The sequence below is a fragment of the Sinocyclocheilus anshuiensis genome, unplaced genomic scaffold, assembly GCF_001515605.1.
Source record: "Sinocyclocheilus anshuiensis isolate Anshui unplaced genomic scaffold, SAMN03320099.WGS_v1.1 scaffold319, whole genome shotgun sequence".
NCBI classification, from domain to species: domain Eukaryota; kingdom Metazoa; phylum Chordata; class Actinopteri; order Cypriniformes; family Cyprinidae; genus Sinocyclocheilus; species Sinocyclocheilus anshuiensis.
Genome location: NW_015552566.1, coordinates 374,733 through 394,852, shown reverse-complemented (window position 1 = coordinate 394,852; position 20,120 = coordinate 374,733). Strand labels below are relative to the sequence as shown.

Below are 20,120 nucleotides of genomic sequence, written 5' to 3'. Positions count from 1 at the left end.
TTTCAAAATAAATGTTATTTAGTTTGGGATTTGACCAATTGTATTTGCCACACACAGCTTGGACGTTCAAAGAGAAAATAATTAAAAACAAAACAAAAGAAAGGGTATAAGTAAGTCAATAAATCTACACTTTCATAGACTTACTAATAAAAGTCTCATAAATACTCTAACAATATAAAATCAGATCATGGTGCATTGTATCTTTTAGGCTTAAAGCACCATCTGCTGGACACCGCTTTACATGTAAGAATTCTATCTGCTCTATCTGCCTGTCTACTCTAGAATGAGTCCACTAAAATTACTGCACACACTTTCACTAGACAGTTCACAATAAGCTGTCTGGATGTCTTTCTTGATTTTCAAGATTCACTACTATAGGAAACTGCTTTGGAGACAAATAAGCACAAGGTCAAAGACTCCTTCAATGCTGTACCTTAAAATAAAATAATGGCTTGTACAGATATACAATTATATAGATTATGTATAATAATATTTTCTAGTAGCCTAGTCGTGTATACATCTAAAGCATGCCCTTATATTACATTTAGTTATTTAGCAGACACTTTCATCCAAAGCGACTTACAAATGAGGACAATAGAAGCAATCAAAACTAACATATGTAAATGTATTTACAGAGTAGTATGCTTAAATGCAGTCATTTTATATATAAACAAAGCTCTAAATAAAACAAGAAAAAATATACATATATATATATATCCCATTTTCCTTCAACCATGTGAACAGTCAAAACAAAACCATATTAGTTACTATATTGTCAAAACTACTGTAATACAGACGCTGGATTACAATGAGATAAAGAAATGAAATAAACATTCCATAAATAAAGATGCGTGTGATGTGATGATACAATGTTACATGCTTTTCCTTACTATATTTACTAACTTTAAGATAGATAGATAGATAGATAGATAGCTAGCTAGCTAGTTTATTATCATATGAGTTAATGTTTTTATAATTCTATTATGCTATGGCTATCTCAAGGACTCTTCTCAATCAAATCAAGGGTCAAATAACCTAGGGCTTCCACTGACCCCTGTCATGGTGCTTCTGCGCATGCTCACAACATCGAAGGTAAACAAAAAGGAAAGCGCGCCCGGCCTCAGTCCTGCCTAAACATTAAACACTGCTATTCTACCGGCCTTTCTGTCCGATCAAAATATGGATGGGATATTTTCATGTCGAGCTAGTATTTATTATGACCAAGGCGGTAGGAAATACATGGAGGACTTAGTGACGATGAAGCAGGAGGATGAGCCGAGTGAAGATGAACTGGACGCCGCCGAACGTGGCGAGATCGCGGCACCAGCAAAAGACCAAAACCCCGACGCTTCGATCCAAGACTCCATCCCCGGATCTATCACTGTAACTTATGTTCAAGATGATGAACCAAGCTCTACTCTACAGCAGGCGTCGATGCTCTCCTCTCACCCGTCCAAAAACGCCCGTCGGCCGCGGGCGGTGGCTATGTTCGCCGTGTTCGACGGACACGGGGGTCCGGACGCCGCGCGCTTTGCTCGCAGCCATTTGTGGGACCACATTAAAAAACAAAGAGGCTTTTGGTCTGAGGACGACGACGAGGTGTGCGCGGCTCTGCGAAAGGGATTCATCTCTTGTCACCATGCCATGTGGAAGAAATTACGTAAGTTATGAAATGGAACGTTACATATATACGTTCTCCTTTAACACTGCTGTGAAGTCTCTGCCATTTTATGGACGTGCAATGGAAAAGGACAGCTGATCTTTTTGAATGAAGGTTGCAACATCAGATGCATCCCGCCAAAAGAAGTTGAACACCCACTGCAGGCCACACCAAACAACTAATACATATCTGAACTAGAGTGACAGCACATCAGATCAGAATAATGATTTGCTTACAGAAATAACAGCTCAACACCTTAGACACCTGCAAACTGAGTTGGTTTGCTTAAAGGCGCACCTAGTCATTTTTTTGCTAATTAAAAAGTTTTTCTTTCAAATAAATTAACGATATTTTAAAGAGATATACATTTTAAACCTATGTAAATTCACATGAGAGGAATAGTAAGTTTTGTCATTCTTCTAAAATAAGCTGTTTTCTACACAGAGCGGGTAGCCCCCTTGTGGAGTGTGACAACATGACTTCATGGTCGTGCAATTAACTGAGTACCTACAACAAACAATAATGTGTTAAAGGGGTCATATGATGCGATTTCAATTTTTCCTTTCTCTTTGGAGTGTTACAAGCTCCTGGTGCATAAAGAAGATCTGTAAAGTTGCAAAGACTAAAGTCTCAAATCCAAAGAGATATTCTTTATAAAAGTTAAGAGTTAACCACACCTACCTAAAACGGCTCGTTCTAACACGCCCCCACATATCTACGTCACTATGTGGGAAGATTTGCATAACACCGCCCAAATGTTCACGCAAAGAAAGAAGGCATAACTTTTATTCTCGCTGTAGTATTGTTGCTGCCGCCATGTCGTGAAGACGCTGTGTGCTGCGTTGTGAAAGCGAAACTACTTTGTTTGGTCTTCCAAAAGAGGACGATATCCGCTTCGTCATGCCTAGAGCTGATCTGTGCTGGTCGCTGAGGAAATACATCAACTTAGTGCTGCTCAGCTCAGCTCACGCCTGCCCGCCGCCTCAGCTCACGCCTGCCCGCCGCCTCAGCTCACGCCGGAAACAATAATGTACAGTATGTGGAAAATAATGTGCTTTTTTTAACTTTAAACCACATAAACACATTTCATTACACCAAATACACAAAATAATGTTCTTTTTAGCAGCATCATATGGCCCCTTTAACTTATTAAATACATATTAGCATAAACCAAAACAAACAACAAATGCAATGTATTTATTATAGGCACAATATAGCATTGGAGATCAAGTTAGGACTAGCTGAGTAGTGTATGACCTAAATTCTTTTGACCAATTGTAAAACTCAGCAGTATCTCACTGATTCTGCATTAAAAGCATGTTTTTAATTTATTCACCTTCATTTCAGACCTCTAGGACTTTCTTGCATGAAAGAAAGTTCAAGCAGAATGTATTGTATCCTTGGACTTCATGCACTTTCATTGCAAAGAAAGAAAAAACAAATTGGACATTTTGCCAAATATTAGCTTTTTTCTTCCACATGTATAACACAATTTGTATTTTTGTGTGAAACATCCATTTTAAACAGAAAGAGTAATTCATCCCCTGATCTGTTTTTGAAAACTTTATAATCTGCTTTCTTTTAGCGGAATGGCCAAAGACGGTTACAGGACTTCCCAGCACTTCTGGTACAACTGCAAGTATTGTTGTAATACGACGTGATCGTATGTATGTTGCCCATGTTGGGGACTCGGCGGTGGTGTTGGGGGTGCAGGATCACCCCTCTGACGAGTTCATTCGAACTGTAGAAATTACACAGGACCACAAACCTGAACTCCCAAAGGAAAGGGAGAGAATAGAGGGGCTTGGTGGCAGGTGAGTTGTTCTAATAAAACAAGTAAGCTTACACACAACTAATGTTAACAAACTGTATTCACACACTCTTGGTACCTTCTGCTTTTGGTAAACAATATGTGGAGGCATGTGCTAGCGACGCAGCTGGATGAGCTTATTTTGCAATTTGATTGTAGACTTTCTTGTTATCTGCTTTTTTGGTTAACCTTCACAAGTAACCATCCTCATTCTTTTATTTTGTCAACACTAGAGGTCGACCGATAGTGGATTTTGCCGATACCGATAGCTAGGTTGGACCACACTGGCCGATACCGATTAATTAACCAATAGTTTTTTAAATGGATACTGAACAAAAACTAAAATAATGCTTTATTAAAAAAACAGTACTGAACCATACTACTACTACTACTACTACTACTACTACTACTAGTAGTAGTAGTAGTAGTAGTAATAATAAAAATTTTGTAATTAACACACTCTAAGAAGGAACAATACTTTCATTACACAGCTTTCATTAATCTTAATGTTACAAATGGACTCTTATTTTAAAGTGTTACCATTTCATTTCAACAGTCATGCTTAAAGATGCACATCTTTAAATATATACACAAAGGCAATAGCATTAAAATTATGTACATATGGATATTTTATGTATACTCTCACACTTTAACTTCTTCTATTCTTGAACACTTGATGATTATCTAATCAAAATAAAAGCGCAGCGCTGAGTCTAGGAGAACTCACCGGTGTCACACACACTCCGGACGCGTCGCGTTCAACTCGAGTGTAATGACAGCAGACCCTTCTCAGCCGCTCCAGCAATGGACGCAACCCGGAAAACTATCGGCATGGATTTTTGCTGATAACCGATGGTTCCAGCAAAAAACTATCGGTGCCGATTAATCGGCAAAACCGATACATCAGTCGACCTCTAGTCAACACTGATTAGGAAAACACAAAACGTTACCCGTTTCTGTTACATTTATAAAGTTTTATTTTGAAATGTAAGTCAATAACAATTGGCTGTAGCCAGAGCCTCATTATCATAACCTAAACACAAGCTTTCTTTGTCGTTTAGCCTAAAAGAACATAAAAAGCATGTCAATATGATACAGACCAGCATCCAATGGCCTGTATCATTGTCTTGCCCCTTGAAATGTTTGGCTTAGGGCAAGGTTTAAACTCTAGTGAATAAGTTTTCAGACTTAGTTTTAGGTAGAGGTACAAGACTCTTTGGCCGATTAATCGAATGCGATTGTCATGTGCATTTTGTTAGTAATGCCGGTTATGTAATCAGCAGTAAATCATCATCATGTGCTTTCAGATGGGAGCAGCATTTACTACACATAGCCGTAGTTCACTGACAAGTTACGCAAAAAAATCACGATAATGACAACTGTTTGTATAGCTTCTCAGTGAACTACGGCTCTGTGTAGTAAATGCTGCTCCATCTGAAAGCATGTGAAAATACCACATTTAATAACATATTTTTACTCCAAACTCAGTTCATAACATCAGTCGAGTGTTTGAAATAAATCCTTCTGTGAGATGATGTGGCTTCTTACACAGAATAAGGCACGCAACATATTTCATAGTATTTAAGCAGTGATAAAGGCATTGCATTATAAATATACTTTATTTTAATGAAAATTATAATAATAATAACTCAGATAAACAATACCATTGTCATAATCGTGTGTTTATTAGTCACGTTGAATCAATAAAAGCAGTTGAATCTTCTGTTTATTCAGCTGCAGCGATAGGCATTTCCTGGGTTTCTTCTGCTAGGTGTATTTGGAGTTTCAGCACGAGAGCGCCCTCTGGCCTTTGGATGGAGAATTACTGCTGATCACAGAACCGTGCTTCACTGAAAGATACGCATGACAATCGCAGCTTCTGTCGAATCGCGATTTCGATTCCATTTCGATTTATCGTGCAGCCCTACTTTTTGGTCAGCAGTTTTTTTGTGCATTAAACTTTTACTATGATGAGACCCAGCACTGATCACTGTCACATCTTTCCTCTAGTGTCATTAAAAAGTCTGGAGTCAATAGGGTGGTGTGGAAGAGACCCAGACTCACACACAATGGACCAGTAAGAAGGAGCACCGTCATCGATCAGATCCCATTTTTGGCTGTGGCCCGAGCTCTTGGTAAGTGGGTTATGCTATTTCATTACATGAGGTCATTGTTGCTGTTATTATTGGGAAAACAGTGATTAGAATGTTGAGTGCGTTTCAACACATCCAACAAGTCCGCTGAGATTGTCTGTTGTTTTGCAAATTGCAACACACCACCATGATATTCTCTGTTCTTTAGCAATGACAAACAGAATGTTGAATTGCAACATAGGCTGTTTAGGTGTTTAAACTGAGTTGCCAGGGCTCAACAGTGTGAGAAAGACACTCAGGACAGTTGACGGAATTGTCATTTTATCATGTTTGAATGGACAAATACATGTAAAATTATGTCAACATGCTGCTGTATGTGTCCTAAATCTTAATCAAGCAACATAATAAAAAGAGAGAATCAGTCACTGCTCCTGACTGAGCAAACAGTGAGATTTCACTGGTATGTAAAATGTTATAATTTAATGCACATGAATGTGTCTTCAGGTGACCTGTGGAGTTACGACTTCTACAGCGGAGAGTTTGTAGTGTCACCAGAGCCTGATACCGCTGTTATCAAGCTGAATTTGAAGCAGCACCGTTACGTCATCTTAGGCAGTGATGGGTTATGGAACATGGTATCACCACAGGAGGCTGTGTCTATTTGCCAGGAAAATGACTATGCCAAGGTGAATAATTTAAATGTATGCTTCAGGAAAGGTCTTAATTGTGTTTTCGAAACGTTTGCTTATCTAAATGTTTATTCCAACAGGCAAAGAACCAAAGGGAAAATGTTTCAAATGCTGTTCTGCTCGTAAACCATGCCTTACTGAGATGGCGTCAACGGATGCTCCGTGCTGATAATACCAGTGCCATTGTTATCTGTTTGGAGCCGTTCGGGACATCCGCTGAGTGTTTGCCACCTTACGAGACTGTGTATAATCTACAAGGACCAAAGTGTGGCTCCGTTCCTAAATCTTGCACCAACTCTTTGCCCACTCAGGTTAGGAATGTTTTAGATTTTCTATTTTAAGGCATAGTAGACCCAAAAATGAAAATTTGCTGAAAATTTAGTCACACCAGGCTATCCAAGATGTAGAAGTTTGATTCATCATCGGGATATATTTGGATAAATATAGCAGTACATCACTTGGTCACCAGTGGATCCAATGCAGTGAATGGGTGCTGTCAGAATGAGAGTCCAAACAGCTGATAAAAACACCACAGTAATCCACAACAGACTGTTCACCAATTGACGTCTTCGGAAGTGAAAAGCTGTGTGTTTATAAGAAACAAATCCATCAATAAGGCGTTTTCACTTTAAACTGTTGGTTCTGGCACAAATACCAGTCTATAATCCATAATAACGCTTACTCCAGTGGAAAACATCTATCCTCTGTTGTCCTCTCACATCAAAATCCACTGACATATTTGTTTAAAACTGTTTTGGACTATTTTCAGTTGTTAACAGTGCTTGATCTGTATATTTCTCTCCTGATTTAGACAAGACAACATTTTCACTGGAGAAATCTATATTATGAATAGAGGATTTGTATTTTAGCTGAAAGCAATTCTTTGAATTAAAAAAAAAATTATGGTTTTGTTAATTATAAACACACAGCTTGTAGATTATTATGATGTTTTAATCAGCTGTTTGGACTTATTCTCACGGCACCCATTCACTGTATAGGATCCATTGGTGAACAGGCGATGTAATGCTGAATTTATTCAAATCCGTTCCAATGAACAAACAATCTCATCTTCATCTTGGGTGGCCTAAGGTTGAGAACATTTTCTGCAATTTGTCTTTTTTGGGGTGAACTGTTCTTTTAACAATACAACACCAGTAAACATTTAATTAATTAAGGCCTGCTTCATTTTAAAAGGCAGTTGTTTTTCTTTTGTATTATATTGTGGATTTTGATTCAAAATAACACCACGCTCAAGCTTCATATATAGTTCCTTCTTTTTTTAGGTTCCTGACGTTCAAGTACAGCCAATCCCAGAGCAGCATAATGGCAGCTGTGAGACAAGCATGATATTTGAATCATCTCCCGATAGCCTTACAAACTCTGAAGACCTGCCTTGTAATGACTCATTGGAAAATGAGGCCCATTGTGACAGATTGCCTACAGGCAAGCGGGTGCTAGAGGACTCCTCCTCACCTGTGCTGAAGAAACCCCGTCGTAGTTTGTCCCAGTCCCCTCTTAAAGAGTCCTCATGTTTATCCTCAAAGATACCGAGCGCACAGTCCTCGGCGAGGAGTGGTGGTGGCGGCAATGGTCAGAAACAGTCTGAAAATGTCCAAGCGCTGCTTCAGCAGCATGGGAAGACTACTGTATGTGTTTTCTGACATTCATGGTCCTATAACAATGCAATCTGTACATTCATGCTGGACAGTCAGACTCTGATATTAGTTGATATAAGCTAGGGTGACCATACGTGCCATTTTCCCAGGACGCGTCCTGGCCAGGATTTCTATATTGCCTAAGCACCGATCGGTCTGCACACGCAAACAAAGCCAAACCCTAGATATTTTAGGCAATATAGAACACCTGGCCAGGATGCGTCCTGGGAAAATGGCACGTATGGTCACCCTATATAAGCTACTGAGAAACCAAATCCTGAAGCAAGTAGCAAATGTCAAAAGAAAAAAAATATCACTCGCTTCCATTCACGACACTCAAGTTTTAGTTTATGTTAGTGTTATGTTGTTATACTTTATATTTTGCAGACTAATGAAAATGTTTGATTTTTAAATGAGTTTTAGTTTTTCCTCCATTGTGTGTCCACTGCTCAGTTCTGTTATGCTTCAGGTCAGTCAGGTAGATATGATGGATCAAATAGGGATTTTTGCACTTTAAGTTGAATTTGTGCAGTCTTTGTGGAAAATTGGAGGATTGTGGGGAAAAAGAAAAAGAAAGAAATTCTATCTTCTGAGAAGATATTTCCCTGCAGCTTACATGTCACCTGTTATATTTAATCTTTTTGGGATCAATGTTATTGTTTTACTGAACAAGGAGAATGTTTCATCATTTCTAGTGTTCACTGGTATCTTAACCCTGTGTCATAAGGTTTAATGCTAACATTGTATGCAGGCATGAACTTTATGAATTATGCATTTTGGATTTTAAGCATTATGGTTATTTTAATGTTTCCAAGGATTTCATTAACATTGTTTTTTTTCTTATGATGGGAGAAATTGTCATTCTAAACTGAAGGTGCTGCTATGCTAAACAGGTCAATAAAAATTTTACAATAAAAACTATGCTCTTTAATAAAAATATTGGAAGTTGTTATAGGGACAAATTAAAACAAGAAATAGGACTTCAATTTGTTATCTTAATATAACTAGTTTAAATAATTTCAAGACATCCTTCGAAGATAACCATTATACATCCCTTCATAGTTTTCCTGTGTCTAAAACTTCGTTTTTTTCCGAAAGAAGCCGAGGCTCTGCGAAGTAGCTCGGTTGGTGATCATCACGCGATACTTCGATGTAAATAAACACATCAGCGTGACGTGATGTAACATGCGCGTTTATCCAGGCCGTTGTGCAAATTTTCAAATGCGGAGATGCTCATATGAGTGTGAACCAAATAAATATTGCTTTATATAACACTTCATCACGATGTTAATGTTAATTTTAACAACGCGTCAGATTCGTTCAGCGAACAAACAAACCCAAACAGTCCCTGCCATCCACTATTGGTCAGAAAGGTCCAAGTGCCCACCTTTGTCCTAACACTATTGGCTATCTGCCTCCGACGCTCATCTCTGATTGGCCAAGGCATCTGTTGTTTCCGCTGCATGTCAGCTTCACTGTGGCGTTTTGTGAGGACCTCTGTTGATCCGAATTCAAAACACAAAACCTCTGGTTAGTACAAATGTCGCATCGTTAAACATTCAACTGCACATTTCTTACATACATTACATATATATTTCTTTCAGAAAGTGAGAAAAGTTCTTGTCATTACTCAGTTTATTGTCTTTGAAGCGTTGAAATGGCAGATAGCGGTATTGGCTAAGCTAACAGACTGGAGATGATCAAGTTGATATGATGAAATGTTGAACTGACTAAACTCACTGCTGTGTTTTCTCTGACACACTCTTGACATCTCTTTGGACATTGTCTTGGATTAAATTATGGTAAATTTATGGTAAAATGTAAAGAAATGAAAAGCTACTTACATTATTATGACGGTAATAAAGGTATTTACATCCTATAGTTTGGTTACTAGTAAATATTGCTGGAGTTGATTGAAGTATTTTCTTTTGTTTATCTCGCTTGTCGTAACAAGTTTGTATTATAGATCGTTTACAGGATCAATACTTAATAGGAATGGGTCTGTTGTGCAGATTTAACTGAGCCAGGCACATCTGTGCCTGATTTGTTTACATCCATCTGCAAGGTGGATGATCTGTAGTGGTGCAGATTTCATTTGTAGCCTATTATTTCTGTTGAATTTAGAGTAATACTGAGATCAGAATGATCAATGAGGCATCTCTGCAGTAATGTTTATTGTAATGATGATCATGTGAAAATCATGACTCTATCTTCTCATGCTCTGCTCTAACAGGATCCTGAGTGGTTGGCCATGGCGTCTGACTCCCCGCGCAGACCGAGCCGCTGTGCTGGTGGGGTTGTGGTTCGAGCACAGGCTGCAACGTAAGACCATAATGGCTAATTTGTGAATGAAATTACAGTTGTAAAGCCAATTCAGTGATCAGTACTGTAAATGTTAAGATGTTGGTCCTAATAAACAAAAGGGTGATAAAATATTGCATTGCTGCTCAAGCTTTTAGGTTTAAATGGTCAGGTCTCTTCTTGTGTGGTTATATTATTTTCATGAGAATTGTTTTTACTGTTTTGCAGAGAGCAGTCATACATGGAGAGCGTAGTTACGTTCTTGCAGGATGTAGTCCCTCAGGTAAATGTTTTTCCTTTAAATTTTGCTTGTAATTTTGTGTACAAAACTGGAGATTCACTTTTTTATGCGTGTTGTAATTTAAAGTCGGTGTTGGATAATGTTTAATTTTCAATGTATTTCTGTTGTAAAAATGTTGAGAGCCTATGAAAGACTCTTTTTAGACATATAAGTGATAGTGAGAGCAAGAACAATTTAGTTAGAAAAAACAATTTAGTTAGAAAATATCTAGCCTGTATTAATTTTGAATTTTCAGGCATATACTGGGACACCTCCAAATGATGAAAAAGAGAAGATAGTTTGGGTCCGTTTTGAAAAAACAGACATCAATGGTAAGTTTGTGTTGCATGTTTTGATTCACTAAAAGGACCAGCTCATATGAATCATTTGTTTGTTAGTCAGACTATATCATATTGGTCATGCTGCATGTTTTTGGTTCACTAAAAAGCTAAAAAAAAAAAAAACTGGCACATAAATATATATATATTTTTTGTAAATTTGACTACACCACATTGGTCACGCTGTATGTTTTTTTTTAATTTTAATATATTTTAAAATGTAATTTATTCCTGTGATGGCAACGCTGAATTTTCAGCAGCCATCACTCCTTCATGTTCCTTCAGAAATCATGTAATAAAACTTTTTTATTTTATTCCCCCCCCCAAATGTGGTTTGGGGCTGGTCATATTGGGTTAGCAAAGTTTTTGGTTGCACCAACGTTGGATCATCTAAATGCTGACCATGCTCCTCAATCCAGCAAACATGTCATGAGGGGATGAGATGACTGTCAGAAGATTAGACATAACTTTCCTAATTTTCCAGTTGTATTGGCACTTGTATTGATAGCCATGGTCTTTTTTTTACACTTTCTTTTTGTCAGAAGATTAAAAACAGTGGCGATCAGAAAGGTGCTATATTTTGCCAACTTTTGAATCATTATTTATGTGTTCCATTGTTCTGATCATTTGCGTCTTGTTTGTTTATTGAGCTGTTTACAACTTACGTCAAGCCTTTGTGAATTACTTGCTTTGTGAATTATTTGTTGTACTTCTGTGTCATTTCCTACAACTTGTGTTTCTTGCCCTGTGTCCAGATGTGGCTCGCTTACCAGAGTTCCAAGAGATGCACGGCAGCGGCACTGACCCGCCTCTCTGCTTGATGATTGGATACACTGATGGAATGCAGATTTGGAGCATATCAGTGAGTACATTTTAAATGGTCTCTCTTGCCTGCACTACACTGGCTGCTTCTGAATATGCATACTTGCTGACTATGTAGTAGGCTAAAAATAGAATGTGAAAAGAGTAGTATGTCCAAATTCACAGTATTCATAAAAGAGTAGGCAAAAATTATTTGGATAAACTACTACTTCTGGTGAGATTCTGACATGCACAGCCAGTGGACACTGTACTATCCCATGAGGCTACTGAAGAGAAGTTGTGAATGGCAGTGAAGTGATGCAACCAATGCTGTAGGTCACATGACAATGACAACATGACAAATATTCTGCAATGCTTTCATATAACACACATTCATACTATATAGAACATATTTTATAATGGTTGCAAATTACACTACTTAGCATTTTTGGATGCAGCCAGCATGTTTTTCTCTAGACCACTCTTTCTGTATGTCATTGACAAAGCAACTGGAAATCATTAATTTTGGTGACAATAAGGTGTAGACAGCGAAGCTCAGCAGTGAAATCAATACTGTTGTACTGCCTACTACATACTATCTGGTGTATACTGCATTTATTGTCCTTTATTTTGAAAATGAATACGGGAATTTGTCATTTTTTATTCCAGTTTTGTATTTAAAATCAATATTTAGTCAAATATGACTCACAAACGACCTCAAAATTGTGTTTGATATTGCTCAGTTGCTGTGTTATGCTGTGACTCTTTTTCACCACTTGGTGTCGCCATAGACAAAGGCAAGGCTGTGTCCTGGAATACAGATTTTAGTATTGAAGTTGGGTGAAATTATGTCAAGATGCATGTTAAGCTCTGAATCATGTCAAATGTAAAAAAATAATGGTAACTAAATATGATATCGCTTCCCCAGTAAAGTAGTGAAAATGTCAATTTCAATTCAAAAGGTTTCTCAGACTTGGCTGTCTCAGTCATATGGTAATAGAGATCAAGATATCGGTCATATTATGTGATTTGTCACCCTGACTAAGCCTTTATTTTAGATAATTATGAAAGTCCTGACAGTTATCACTTTAGGAAAGCTTTGCACTTCCTTATGACGTGAATTTGGAAGCATCATTACAGACACAACATCTCACACTTTTTGTGAAAGTGTTGAAAGCGTCACAGTGTCTGGCTATAAGTTGCCTGCAAAGTGTTTGTGACAGTTGCTGAGCCGACACCTTCTGTAATGGCGTTGAAGGGAGGAGCAGGAGTGGCACTAGCTGTAGTACATTTCTGCATTCCTGTGCATTAGCATCTTGGTGGAGCAGAATCTTTGATGGAGGTGTTGCTGGCTGGCAGGAGATAGCAGTTAGATTAGACAGGGCTAATTGAAGTGGTGTTGGAGTGGAGGGATGACATGCAGTACACTGAAGGTGTCTGCTTTGCTGTTATCATTAAAGCAGCCTAATGCACTTCATGATTCCAATGTGTAGAGACGGGTGTTTGAGAAATCTGTGGTGAGGATAGTGCTGCAGAAATTGCATGTTTAAGGAGGGATTAAATGATAAGGGATGCACAAAATTTGCATGATATTATTATTTACTATTTAATTTAAAAATTACGGCATCAGTTGATATTGAGCATTTCATTGTTCATTCTTATTTTGATTATTTTTTACATTTAGATTATCTTTGTCATCACTTGCGCACTTAAAGTAAGTCTTTAAAATCACTTTATATTGTACATTGTATTCATTAAGCAAACACTTTTATCTGTATATTAAGCAAGAAACAACTGATTCAATTGCATAGCGCTATTAAACATAACTTTAGCAAATCTCAAAATGTTTTTCATACTGCACATTATACTGTAATGTTTAGTTTTTAGTGATTTATTTAGCTTTATTTTGAATTTATATTTTCTATTTTAGAAAATAGTATAAATAAAATACATTTTAATAGAGGCCATTTATAAGTTATTTGCCATAACATTAAAATTAGATATCTGCTTATTCGTACTGGCTTAATATAATTATCAGAAGATATTATGGCATTTAGATATTATTGTATTAGCCAAAAATCAACTTAGTCAGTTTTGCATTAGTATTATTATTTTTTATTTTTAAACTTTACTTAAATACTATTTTCAAACATTTTGAGTATGTCTCAGTTGGTACTGATACTTTTTTTGTTAAATATAAAATGCATTAAATCATTGGAATATTGGATAGGATTTATTATGGTCTTTTTTTTTTAGATGAAACATTTAAATTCCCTTCACAGAAACATAATTGATATTTGCAATCCAAGTCTTTTGGATTGGACTTCAGACTTTGTTTTTATAGTGTATTTTAGGAAGGAGAGCAGAAGTTCATGTCTGTATTATTGCTATCATATCAAGTGCCCAGAAGGCCAGGAGACAGAGATGTCACCAGTCTCTCTTGTCTAATGCTGGGCTTTGTCCTCTGTCCACTCTACTTTCAGATGCTCTCCGCTTTCTAAGAATACAGGCAGAGCTGCCGTCTCTCTCACCTCCAGATACTGTTGAATTGCTCCGATTCGCTGAATTCATCACACAGAGTGGCTGGAGATTAACAAAACTCATTTCATGACCAGCATCTACACTTTATCCATGTGAATGACATTAGAAACAACAAGAGGGAAAAACAAAAAGAAGCCTCAATTTTGCATATTGCTGTGATAAATAGTAATGTAATAGCTGAGAGGTTGGTGATGGATGCCACCACTAAAGCCGTGTAAAGCGAGGATGAGCAGTCTGGTAATGCACAATGACAGTCGCATTAATGTAAACCTCACAATCTGCTAAATTCCATTATTCCTTTGCCCCATTAGCCAGCCGGGGGTTTTGTTTTGTGGTGGCCCGCGTGCATTACCTCTCTCTCTTGTTTTCTCTCCTTCTGTCTCTCTCACATCAAATGTACCGTGCTGTAGTAGATGCCATATTAATCTCCCACTTGGCAGCTACAAAGTCTGCACCGAGCGCTTTTAATAAAAACACAACTCTGATCCTGCATTCGAAAAAGCTACTAATTGTCCAAAAGAGCAATCATCCTCTGTGGGCTTATCTGCTTAAGACACATGGATTATGCCCAGTAATGTGATAAAGGACGTTTCTGTAATTTAACACGCATAGAGATGCACATTCAGGGCTTAATTCTTAAAACAAAAGGCTAGAATAAAAGGCCATAGGATTTGGGCGCCAATCAAGATATTTCCGCCCTTGCGATGTGATACGCCACTCCCCAGCTTTGGTTTCACAGATCTCCGGATTTCCACCAGCTTATTACAGTGTCGGTATGAGAATGACGTGATTAAGACTTAATTTGATTTAGGTCTGTATTGTTATTACAGCTCAATCAAATGGTCATTGTAGGTGCTAAATATCGGCCTGGGACGGTTAGTCACGGAAATGGTGTTTATTTGAGGAGCACGTTTATGGAATACATGGTAGCTTTTGTTTTGTGGTTTAGTTGTTGGCTCACCCTCCATCCTTCATGTGAAGTCTGTTTCTCTCAGTTTGCATTGATTTGTCCTACAGTGTGAACAAATCTCTCTTTGTTTGTGCCCCATTGTTCTTTGACGTCCCGCAACCACATTTTTGACCCCGAATGGCATTGAGTTGATCAGCAATTCAGATTTTTCCTACACTGGCAGAGGCAAGAAAAGACTTAATAATTCTGAATGGATCTGAGATTTCAAAATTTCTTTTAATTGGTTGCATAGCAGATAGTCCCGCCCCAAACTCGCACCATTGGTTGAGCCAGTGTCGGGTGCACAATGCACAAACAGTAGTTCCACAATGTTACTCGTTTCAGGGAAATCAACCTACTGAAGTCTTTGGATAAGTAATTGAATATGAAGCTGTGACCTGACCTCGTTAACCGAATCATTGTGACTGAATCATTCAGATGATGAACCTATAAATCAGCTCTTTGAAAAGATCCAGTTCAAAAGAATGACTAGTTTGTGAACTGAACATCAATAATTTTCATCGCTACTTCCCCAAGAAGAACTATCAAAGTTTGAATAATGACTTAAATTTTGGTGTGTTTTTGAGACAAAGCTATTATTTTATGGCTTTAGAAGACATGGAATATAATGTATGAGTCATATTAACCACTTTTATAATACTTCAGAGGAGCTTTTTGTCATTTTGGAGCTTGACAGTCCCAGTGCTCGATGACTGGTATATACTTAACAATTTCTCCTTTTGTGTTCCACTGAAGAAACAGAGTCATACAGGGTTTGGAACAACATGAGGGTGAGTAAGTGATTCACCCATGATTTTCATTTTTGGGTGAACTGTTCCATTAAGCTGGGATAGGATAATTTAACTATGAAAAAAACAGACTGCAGCTTTGAAAACAGCACAAGTGTCATTTAAGAGCATGTTTGTCAATGACAGAATTGAGTTTTGCGGCTTTTATCCATTTTCCGTTCATATACGATAGCCAGATAACATTACACAGCAGTTTTTTTTTTTTTTTGGAAGTGTCTTACTTTGGTTTGTCCACAGATGCCTGATGTTTATCTTCTAGTTGTTGGGTGACTCATTATCAAACCACATCACAGCCGCTGCAGACCAAACAGAGCATTGTGTGATTCACAGTCGAATACTTTTATGTTAATGTTCCAAAAGGGATGCCACAGTATTTAGGACATTCATCATGGGTGTTTCTCAGTTGGACACTCTGTGTCAACACTTTCAAACGGAATGTGTTAGCTGATGTACAAATACAAGATAAAATGCTGGAGCCCTGTCAACTCTGTACTGTAATTATAAGGTTGCCATTTTGTCTCGGGCCTGATAACCTTTGAGATGTGGCTCTGGTACAAACCCATATGCACCTCCAGAGTTTATGCATCACCACATTCTCACACCCACAGTACTCTTTGCTGTCTTTGAACTGAGTTTATCTCTGTAACATCACTGTCCGGTGTGTTTTAAGCATGTCTGTTTGTTTCTTCTCTCTGCAGCTGAACGGGGAAGCACAGGAGCTGTTCTCGGTGAGGCATGGACCTGTGCGAACTGCTAGGATCCTGCCTGCTCCTCATATCAGTGAGTATCATACAACCCAAAAGCCTGGGCTTCGCTCATTCTGCAGAGCCACATAAGTGCATGACTTTTAAGATATAGTGGCCCCAACAAAATGTTTTTGAAATCTAACAAAGAAATTTAATACTGCATAGGCCTAGCAATATGCAAAACTTGGCATACATCACCATTCAAAAGTTTTTTTTTTTTTTTAAAGAAATTAATACATTTATTAACCAAGGATGCATTACATTGATCAAAAGTAACAGTAAAGACTTGTTTCAAATAAAAGCTGTTCTGTTGAATTTTTTAATTCGCCAACGAATCCTAAAAAAGGAGGTATAATGGTTTCCACAAAAATATTAAAAAGCACTATGCTGTTTTTCAATTTTGAAAAAAATTGAATTTCTGGATGATCATGTGACACTGAAGACTGGAGTATTGGCTGCTGAAAATTCATCTTTGCCATCACAGGATGATAATAAATTACATTAATTTACATCACAATTTTACAAAAAAAACTTTTACATTTACATTGCAATATTTCATAATATTACTGTTTTACTGTATTTCTGATTAAATAAATGCAGCATTAGGTAACATAAGAAACCTCTTTGAAACACACACACACAAAAACCTAAACTTACAGATCCCAAACTTTTGAATGGTAGTGTAGACTGAACAGCAAGACAGTTTCTTTTTTTTTTTTTTACTTTGGCATCCTAAGAAGGCACAAAAATTCGGTTGCATTAAAATTTTTTGCATTTAGCATTGTCCCCCCACCCCAAACTCCTTTCTAGAATAGACCTAAGCTCCATCTTAGGCTTATAACCCCTGCTAGAAGACTTTTCATTACTGCAAGTAAAACTGCTGCTCTGAAATATTATTATAAGTTCTACATTCTAGTGACATCTTAATTTTCAGCTTGTCAAGAACAAGCGTCCACCTCCAAATTGAAATATGTGTTGACAGAGCATGATCTCCCGCTACGCTTAAATGTATTTCATGTCATATGTTACATAAACGGCACGTTATTTTACATGTCATGTTTGCCACTATTATTTGCCTAGAAATTTGCAGAAAGTAAAATCAGTTTTCAGCAGTTACATGCTTTTTCGAATCAAGCTAGACCGAGATGTGGCAATTTATACAGTTCCATGTCTCTCTTCCTTACTGGCTTTTCCATATATATATATATATATATATATCCATTCCATATATCATGTTTAAATTAAAGACTACCTTCTGTTTCTTAATAGCGCTGAGAGCTCGCCAGAGCCCCGCTGTTTTCCCTTCATAATATTAAAATCAGTCCTTCACAATTATGTTGGCATGCTGTCAGCTGGCTGCCTGGACTTTTACCGCCGCTCTGGCAGAGAGGAACTGCAGACTTCTGAGATTTTCCTTCTCTTTCATCACGGCTCACTCATTGGCCATCGCATGCCTGTGCTCATTCCATTTGTTAAAAGACGAAAATGAATAGTCTGACAAAAAATGCACGCTACATCTTACTAAACTAAAATACACGCAGCCTGATTAGGTATGATTAAATATTAATGTTATGCCAAACTGTCCCCTTCACATTTTTTTTTCTTCCTGTTTGATGATTTTGCACACTTTCTGTTATGACTAAAACAGGATATTATCTGTTCAGATATTATATAGTCAGATTTTTTTTAATCTCGCTAAATAAGTGGCATGGCCATATTCAAATGTAAAAACAAAAGGAATAGGAAATGCACTGAGTCGTATTGTAGTGTGACATTTATGCACAGAATTTGTGTTCTGTCCTTTCGGCAGATTTAAACAATGCACAATAAAGGCATTGAACGCCGGCTGGATTCAGATAAAAGGGAATTGTCATAATAAGAAGCAGCAGACGGCCGACACATGAGGAGAATGCTTCTCAGCTAAATCAAATGAATTTTACAAGTGGGGAAACTGATTGTGATCTGTTTGGCGCAAACAGTGTCATACTGTAGTGGGATTTAAAAAGAGTAATTGTTTTAGCTGGGTGAGCGGATTTGGAAAGTCCTGAAAATAGGTGTCAATTTTAATAATGCAAGGTCTTTCCCAGAATAAAGGAGGAAGTTCCGCTTTCTCTAAAAATGCAAACTGACTTTTTTTCCGCATCCGTTCTGTTTTTGACTTCTGCTGTTGTTTCTGCAGTGATTCATTTCCAGGTGACAGCTACGGACGGTCATATCCACAGCTGACCAAAAATCTGCGATTGCTTCCTCTCCGTTTAAATTTACCCCACTGCTGAGCGCGCACTCGTAAATAGCTGTCCTATAAATGTATTATTTACTGAAATGCAGGAAATTTGTTATGTCTTCCAGAAAACAATTCTCTCAATATTTCACAGCATAGATTGAAAACAGGCACTGGAAAATACAAATGAAAACCACTTGTTTTAAAGTCCAGCCGTTTTTGAGACGCACATCTACAGATGGAGAGGAGCAAGGGGTGGTTTTCTGCACCTTAATTGTTCTTTCAAATAGAAGGCAGCTGTTGTCTTTTAGAGGCCCGTCGTATTTGCATTATGATTGGATATCGTGACCAGTCGCAATGTCTGATGACAGAGAAGTGAAGACGGAGGAGAGGCCCTTTAAACTGTTAAGGTTTGAGAATGACACATTTGCACTCACACGCCCACACGGACTGTACGTTCCTGGAGCTAATTAGTGTCATGGCATGGCTGCCTAAATTACAGCTCCACAAAGGCTAACATCATCTTCTATCCGGACATGAATGGAAGTTTTCCCCCTTCTCTTTTAAATCAAGAGAATTAGATAAGTATGGGATCTGTAAACTCACTGCGACATGTTTTCTCCACCCAAAATATGCCTACCGGCCTTTTGCCATTCTGTAATTCCTCCGAAGCTCTGAAATTAAAGCCAGTCAGACAGAAGACTCCTCCTAAAGCTTTGAAGGCTTTCTCCATTAGAGTCGGAGGAGAAATGGTTTGCATTCAACACGTTGCACTGAGTGGCGTTTCTGTTCTCTGTCTCCATTTAATGTCTTGCATGCTGGTATTTTAATTTCATTTGATCCCCATAAGTCTCTGAGGAATAGGGCATTATTCTCTTCTAAGTGAGGGTGTGTGAATGTCAAAGTTGACAGGAACGTTTTTTTTTTTTTGAGGATGTTTTTAAGGCGTAATTTTGATTACAGATCTCTTGTAATGCAATCAACACGCTTCCTGCTGTGGTAGCTGTTTTTTAAGCTCAAGTTTGGTGGGTGGGTGGCTTTGGCAGAGAGACAACAGGCCTCATGTGCGGGTGGCTAATGAATGTCCCTCTTTATGTGGGTCAGTGGTTAATGTTCCCCTTTCTGTCCCTCCGGCTGCAGGTTCCCTCAACACTGACAGCTTCACTGAGAAACGGCCCCTCCTCGCCGTGTGCAAGAGCACAGGCTCTTTGGGGTGAGGGCACAGGG

At 38.0% G+C, this 20,120-nt stretch overlaps 2 protein-coding genes across 2 annotated transcripts in view; both read left to right on the top strand.

Moving 5' to 3' along the window:
* Positions 1–1,020: 1,020 nt before the first annotated feature.
* On the top strand, positions 1,021–8,047 carry ppm1da (protein phosphatase, Mg2+/Mn2+ dependent, 1Da). The gene is made up of 6 exons (XM_016455667.1): positions 1,021–1,660; positions 3,246–3,474; positions 5,481–5,605; positions 6,068–6,249; positions 6,333–6,563; positions 7,536–8,047. The coding sequence occupies exons 1-6, from the start codon at positions 1,180–1,182 to the stop codon at positions 7,911–7,913; spliced, it is 1,626 nt and encodes a 541-aa protein (XP_016311153.1). The 5' UTR covers positions 1,021–1,179; the 3' UTR covers positions 7,914–8,047.
* A 1,316-nt stretch (positions 8,048–9,363) lies between these two features.
* Positions 9,364–20,120, top strand: part of bcas3 (BCAS3 microtubule associated cell migration factor) — a 238,299-nt gene continuing 227,542 nt past the window's right edge. The window contains exons 1-6 of the mRNA XM_016455623.1: positions 9,364–9,437; positions 10,141–10,229; positions 10,437–10,491; positions 10,745–10,820; positions 11,582–11,688; positions 16,625–16,706. Of these exons, the coding sequence (XP_016311109.1) occupies positions 10,159–10,229; positions 10,437–10,491; positions 10,745–10,820; positions 11,582–11,688; positions 16,625–16,706 (391 nt within the window). The 5' untranslated portion in view covers positions 9,364–9,437; positions 10,141–10,158. The remainder of the gene's footprint in view (positions 9,438–10,140; positions 10,230–10,436; positions 10,492–10,744; positions 10,821–11,581; positions 11,689–16,624; positions 16,707–20,120) is intronic.